Source organism: Mesitornis unicolor, unplaced genomic scaffold (genome assembly GCF_000695765.1).
Source record: "Mesitornis unicolor isolate BGI_N332 unplaced genomic scaffold, ASM69576v1 scaffold34429, whole genome shotgun sequence".
In the NCBI taxonomy this organism is placed as follows: Eukaryota; Metazoa; Chordata; class Aves; order Mesitornithiformes; family Mesitornithidae; genus Mesitornis; species Mesitornis unicolor.
In genome coordinates, this window is record NW_010208497.1 from 4,427 (window position 1) to 11,890 (window position 7,464).

Below are 7,464 nucleotides of genomic sequence, written 5' to 3' on the forward strand. Positions count from 1 at the left end.
GAGCTATTAGCATTGCAAAAAAAAAAGAGAAAGAGAAATGAAAAAAAGCCCTTGAACCCAGTAATTCAGCCAACAGCTTGCTGAGGACAGTGTGGGCTGGGATACCATTCCCTGCCATGGCCACATCCCCTCATCAGTCTGCTTGGAAAGACAAGGATGACAAGGGGGCTGCTCAGAGACAGTCCCTGCCCACCCACAGTCCTGAGCACCAGGACAAGCCCAGGGCCCCAGGGGCCGCTGCCACACTGGTGGGTTGGGGACAGACACCCAGGGCCGGCGGAGGTGGTAATTCCTTAGTTCTTGGCTTTGCCCCCACCTCTCCATGTTGCCCCTCCCTGCAGCTGTGCTGGAGGCCTGGGGACATCCACACGGTGGAAGGGGATGGGGGGCAGAAAACCCCAACCCTCCCTCCCCCGGCAGCTAGGCTGGGAGTGGTATGTGTTGGAAAGGGGTGGAGGGGGAGAAGTGGGGATGCCTCCTTCTCTGTATCCCACATGAAAATGTGTTTACTGGCTCCGCCATGGCAGCAGTGGCTGTGCTTTCTATTCCCTGACACTTCCTGCTCACGGTGTGGGAAGGGGATGCTGCACTACTGAGAAGCTGGCAATGCGGGGATGGGGGGCTGGCACCCCTCAGTCCCACGGGAGTGATGCACCTTCTCCGTGCACACCGGGACTGACATCATGCGCCTGCCTCAGGTGTTGTAACGAGCCTGGATGACCCTGCCTCCCCCAAAATAAAAGAAGCACCCTGGCTATCACAGGATGAAGCTGATCTGCTCACACAGCCTGTGCCACTCACGGCGAGCTGGGGAATGTGGTAGGAAACCCTCCATAAGAGCACAGCCCAAGTTGGCCATGTATATCGATCACATCCTAGCAGTCTCCTCCACCCCTGGATATTCCCTGGGTTATCCTGGATAATGGAGAAATGGGAACAGGGCTCAACTTCACAGCCTCTTTTCCCCACAACAAGAGGCCAGGTCCTTCTCTTTGGCTACACAGAGTCTTGCAGGGACTCCTGATACAGGAATAGCTGCTGTTTCAGGTGTCTTCAGTCCCTGTGATCACAGGGGCATCCTGGAAGGTTCTCGCCTGCCCAAAATCAGAGTTAACTCCCAAGCAAGCCACCCCGCTGCGTGGGGACACACAGGAGGGTCACTGCAGACACTGCAGTCCACAAAGAAATGCCACCAAGCAGAACAGAAATGTTTTGCTTATTCCTTTTCAAAGACACGTCTGGAGAGCAAATAGGTCTGACATTCATTACTAATAAATGAGGCCCAAATATCTCCTCCTTCCGCAGTGCTGCAGGAATCAGTTGGGCTCATCTCAGACAAAACTTTCTGCCCGGACGTTGGGATAACTAAAAGGCTGGGGAAAGTGAATGACCCCACTTATTCTCTGCCAGCCAGGTAGCAGAGGAGCCCAGCAGGGTCTGAGCTGCGGTCCCTGCTGTCACCACACCCCAGAAAGGCTGCTGTGCTGCTGCTGCACAGAGCTGAGCCCCACTGCCGGTCTGGGAGTACGAGTTATCACAGTGCTCCTCTGCAGTTTGGGCTGTGCCACACCAGATGCGGCTGAACGGCTCCCTTCTGGCTTACAATAAAGAGCATCTTTGAAAGTGGAGCCATAAGCTTGTTAACAGTGGGACTCTTTCTCCGGATGCACTGTCCCCTCCTGCCAAGTTACAACTGGCAGAGCTCACTTTCACCTGGGGACAAGGGGACGTGGGATGCTCAGAGTGATCAGCACCAGCCCTAACCCTGCCTGGCACCGACATGTGCTGCCCACAGACACATATACCGTGGAGATCCTGTCAGGTGCTTGGTAATTTTAGGTCTCTAGCAGTTCCCTTAGGGGCTGAGAGCACCCAGGCAGTGTCAGCCAAGGGTCCAGAGTCCCGCTCTATCCCTGGAGCTGAGGGGGTTGATGGAAAATGTGATTTCTGAGCATTTCCCACCTCCATTCTCCTCCGAGGCACTCTCTGCTCCAGCGCCACCCATCTCATACCGAGCTGTGAGGGACACTATTACAACTTCAACATTTTGCTCCCACCTATTAATTTCTCTTCCCCCCCCTCCTTTTTAATCACCGACTTTGCAGCCAGGAGGTAAAGGGAGAGAAGTGCCGCAATAAAATCCACCAGGCGTGAAGCTGTAACCCAGCTCGCTCAGGGTGACCTCCCCACCAAGGCTGCCTGGAGAAGAGGGGGAGAGCAAGCAAAGTGGCAGAGGCATGGGGGGTGCAAACAGGTGTGCAGAAGTGTGCCCACTGCAAAGTGACATTGATGGTGGGGATGCAGCTGCTGTGGCACAAATTGCCATCCCCAGCTCCATCCCTCCCCCTTGCCCGTCATGGACCGGATACACATTAGCACATGCTTCCAGGGTTTCTTCAGGCTGCGCCAAGGCAGGAGCTTCCACAGACAGCCTGTGAGATTCACCTATTTGACTGAGAAATGTTGCTTTGCCCTGGGAAATGAGCCTGAGCACAGCCTGGCAGCCAATCCCAACACAAGAGTGATGGTGGCCAGCCCCGAGGACCCTGCCCTCCTCACACCAACAAACCCAACCACTAAATACTTGGCAACACCCACAGATTGCCCATTCCTACCCCCAAATGATGGCATTTGCCTGGATGAGAGCTTCTCAGCAGCCAAGCCAGCACAGACACCTGCACCAGGAGCTCTGTGGCCCCAGCTTCTAAAACCCCAGGATAGTGGAGCACCTCTGCTTGCTTTTTCAGAGGAGGACACTTCCAGCCTTTGCAAATGCTCACGGGGATGGCTCTGATGCTTCCAAAACAGAAGAGGAAGGAGAGAACCCAACCACATTATTAGCTTTAAATGTCTCATGACCTTTTACTGCAGATCTCAAGATCTGAGGCGCAGCCCGCCTCACGGTTCGTTAACATTTCATGTTGTCAACGTGGCCAATGGGTTCAATTAGACCTCACGACGGCATCTGCAAATTGCTGGCAACCCACTGGAGGAAATCCTCCTTTGGCCTGGCTGCCAGCTCTGATGATGCTTAAGAGAGACCTTCTGAGCCTTGCCAGGTTCCTGAGATGTGCACCGAGTTGGCCAGTGCTCGGCGCACGATGTCTCCCTCCAGAAATGGGGAAAAAGGGAGACCCTGCTATGAGGTGGGAGCAAATTGGGTGCCAGACCTGCCCCAAAGATGCTCAGGACGGTGCCTGGCCACCCGACTGCATCCAGGGGTGAGCGTGCAGACATGCTCGCAGGGAGATCGCATGTGTGAGTGTGGGGATGGCTGCTGTTGTGAGTTAACTGAAGGAGCCTGTAAAACCAGAAACAGGCTATTAGCAATCCATTAGGAAAGAGTATCCAGTTCCAGCCTAGGTAAGCCATTAGAGGAACATCTGAGAGCATTAGGAGAGCTTGCTTGGGGCCAGGATGGGGCTATAAAACAGAAGAGGAAACCACGCTAATCTGGCTTGAATTACAAACTTAAAAGCAGGAGAAAAATAAAGGATACCCTAAACATTTAATGTTTTATATTTAGGAGACAGAAAGGGAGATTCTGCCAAAAGGAGAGAATAAAAAACCTGTTTAGGCTACAAATATCCCATCTCTCTTCTGGCAGCAGAGAAACTACCAGCTCCTCTTCCAGAAAAGGAGGAGCGTGACTTTGAAGTTGCTTGAGCTTCAGAGTGAGTGTGGGTGCTGGTGGGATGGAGTGGAGTTGGTGGCCACCCGATGTGACATGATGCGACAAGTCTGCACCCCAAACAGCTGGGAAATGCCCGTGCCCAGGTTTGAGGGAGCACGAGGTGCAAGGAGCATCCGGCACATGCGTACATGGAAACTCATCCTCATCATCTTCTTATTCTCTCCATGATAATAATTCCCAGAGCACACTGTCATAATTCCCAGAGCAAACTGCAACACAAGAGCTGTTAAGTGGCCTGAGCGGAAAGGTGCTGCTGAGCAGGGGAAAGGGAGCACAAATGGCATGCCAGGGCTCAAACCCACCTTTGCACAGTGCTGGGGAGGTGATAAGGGCATCTCTCTAGCTCTGAGTCAGCCTCAAATATTGCTTGATAGGGTAAATGCTGGGGCCAAGCATTGCCCGTCCCTCTCTGGAGGGGAAACTACATTACGGCTAGTTCCTACAGCAGCGGTCTTGATAAGATCCACTGCCATGGATGGCTTCATCTTCTGGTGCCAACTCTGGCATTATTAAAATCCTGAAAGGAAGATCCTGGGAGAAAGCAGACGCTGATTGAATCAGGCCCTATGGTATTCAACAGCTCGACATCCATCTGATCCTATTAGCGTTCATTCGGTCCTGCCTGCCGAGGTGCTGTGCATAAATCAGACCCTGCACAGATAACAGGAGGTGGCGGGGAGAAAGAGGAGCTTTCTGCCAAGAAACACCACGTGTGAGCGGGGCCTTCATGGATATTTGTGGCTCTGGGCAAATCCTGGTGCTCCCATGGGGGCTGGCTCCCACAGGGATGCTGGGCTTCCCGTGGGGCTGCCCACGGGGTGGCAGGAGATGCTTAAAACCCACAGCTGGTGCATGGGTGGGTTGCCATGAGGAGGCAGGGACAGGGCTCAGCATGGGGACACGGGGCACACAGGGATGTGCTGGAGGATGAAGTTACCACCTCACTCCTCCTCTCCCCACTGGGCTCTCAAGCTGCCCCGTTGTCAACACGCAGGTTGCCCCATTTCTCAGTGTACTTGCCCCTTCAAGGAGAGACCCAACACCAACACCCTGGGATGAGCTGGATGGGTGACCTAGGCTTGGTCCCACCAAACCATGACACTCTCTCTCCTGGCTGGATCTGGGATGGGGACACCCTGCTTGTCAACAGGCAATAGGTCAAGTAAAGCTGGGCTCAGCATGGCATGGTCATGGTCCCAGTGTGCTGGCATCAGGCAGGTTCATTTCTGGGTGCAAATTCCTGTATCTGTAGGGATTGGCTAAGCAGGTTGAACGTGCAAAGGGGGTCTGGGGTCAGAGCGGCTCCAGCTGCTGTAGCGCTGCCATCCCCTGGTGTTTGGGAGCTGATTGAATTAGGCTTCGCAAATAATTCATCTGATGAATAGTGGCAGTTTTCCTCAAATCATCCACAAATCAGATTTTTCATTACCCAGCTGGCGGGGCAGAGAGTCAGAAAACAAGGCTGGTACCTCACTCACTGAATGCTTGCGCTCGCTCACCGAGCAAATTATTCCCCAAACACACTTTTCCATCAGCCAGTGACAGGGGACACGTCTCTCACAAGGAGATATTGATTAAAAGCTGTACCCAGGATCGCTGTATCCTCCTGGGATGCTGGGAGACGAGCACTTCCCAGCCCTCCTTGCACCCACCATGAGGGCTGGTACCTCGAGCCCTCTCCACAGCCCAGGGTATCCTTAAATACGAGAAATCAAGTTTTTATTGCCCTGGAACTGCTTTTTGCAGCCAGGGTGGCTCTGCCACTGGTGTCTCCAACACCTCTATGTATTTCTCATCATTGCTGCCTGCCCAAGAGCACTGATGGAAAGGCCACACCATCCTTTTGGAAGCCCCATGGTGAGGAGGACAGTTCAGCCTCATCACCGTGACACCTAATGTGATGGAGCGACTGGCCACCCTGAAGGCATCTAGGATGGAGGCAGCTCACTGGCTCTCTCACCATTTTTGGGTGCAAACCCCTGCATTTGCAGGGTGCTTAGTTGGGTCAGGCTGTGGCAGGGCAAAACCATCAGCTTTCTTCACAACAGTTTCACACTTTGAAAGAACTGATGCTGTGTTTGGTATTTCCCATTAATTTCTGCCCTTTTCTCACAGCTTCTACAATTTGAGCATTTCTCCCCCAAGCAAAAAAAAATACTCACAGCAAATGTGTACCTGAGCTCCACCTCTGCTTTCTTACCCCTTGGTATGCTCCACAGATGCTCTCTCACACCCAGGAGGGAAGCAAAGGGCAAAGAGACAAGCAAGAAAACCCCCTCCCAAACCTTCTCTGATTTTCAAAGCCATCAGCAAACTTGTAACATGACCTGTGGTGCTGCCTCATTAAAAAAAACAACTCAAAAAACAACAGAAAAAGAAAAAGCTGCCAAAATGCCGATGCCTTGCAGAGACTTGAGCAAAGCCTCCCATGCCCTCTCTCAGCCATTTCTCTCCCCAAAGCTCCGCAGCGCAGGTGAGCTCCCCAGGGTCTGGGTGCTGTCTCCTATTTGTCACTTTTCTTGAGAGGCGCTGTGCAAAATGCTTTATCAAGCAAAGCCCCTAACTAGCTTTCATCTGGCACAGAGGGAATGCTGGATGAGCCATGCCGGCATAGCAGCACCCCTCCTTGAGTGGCAGATTGCTTTACTTCACAAGCCGAGCATGCAAGCAGCACACAGAGATTAAAAAAAATAATAAAACCCCCCCATTTGTTATCTTCCTGCAGCTAACAAATGAAATCTGTTCTCTGGGATGGCAAGGATTTCACTTTTTTTTTTTTTAAAGAAACAAGAAATAGAAGTAAGAAATGCGATAAAATCGTGGCAATCGCTCCATGACTGCGCTCTGAGTTACGGCAAGCGGTATTTTATCTTCAGTTCAAAATCTAAATGTGGCAGAGGCGCATTTAAATGCAGTGACATTTATACTTTAAAAGCCTTTTACATCTCGTTGGCAGGTTTTATATAGAACATATGTATGGAAAGTAGATAGGGGCCGCGGACGAAAATGCGGAGTGGGGAGAGCCTGCAGAGCCATTTGTAGGCAGAATGTGAGTTAAATGAAAGACAGCAAGAGAGAAGGGAGGAGAGACAGAGAAGGAGAGGAAAAGGCTCTGGGTTGCCTGGGCAGTAAATAGACGTTGTTTTTGTCCCTGACCACTTGTTCCTTCTACCAGCTCCCCCTGCTCCCAGCTCGTTATCACTTACGTGTTGCCATTGGTCCAGGATAAGGGGCCGATAGCGCAAGAAGAACTTGAGTGGGAAGGACTCGGGGTCAGGCCAGGATGAGGGGTTTTGCCACGACACCTCCAGCCTCCGGGGGTTATTTGGCACAGGTTTGGCCACCACACTCTCTGGAGGGTCCGGCTTTACTGAAAGAGAAGAGGGAGGCTGGTAAAGCTTTGCATGTGGCATCCTTCCTTACATCCCCGGCTGGGCTTTACATCATGTGCTTCTCAGGGGTTGCAGGCAACAGGAAGAACGTCCTTTTCCCAAACTAATTAGACACAGATCACCTTTTCCTGTTCTGGTCAGTGCTACAGCTGTCCTGGCTCAAAATAACCCCTGTCAAGGAGTTTCTGGAGGCACGCAGGAAGAACCCTGGTGAGAGCAGAATATCCCTCTTGCCCAGGGGTACCTGGGTCGAGAACAGGAGTCCGCCAAGCCCAAACCTTGCACTTCCCCTGCTACTCCTGATTTCAGGGAGTTTGACCCACATTTGAATCTGCTCACTTTGCAGAAATGTGGAAGACTTTGGGTTTAGGGCTGCAG

The 7,464-nt window shown here is 52.3% G+C and overlaps 1 protein-coding gene across 1 annotated transcript in view; it reads right to left on the reverse strand.

The window, feature by feature from the left end:
* LOC104547002 (ciliary neurotrophic factor receptor subunit alpha-like) overlaps positions 1–7,064 on the reverse strand; it is a gene marked incomplete at both ends in the record, with an annotated part of 11,148 nt that extends 4,084 nt beyond the window's left edge. Inside the window, one exon of the mRNA XM_010192539.1 lies at positions 6,901–7,064. Coding sequence (XP_010190841.1) covers positions 6,901–7,064 — 164 coding nt within the window. The remainder of the gene's footprint in view (positions 1–6,900) is intronic.
* Between the last annotated feature and the right edge of the window lie 400 nt (positions 7,065–7,464).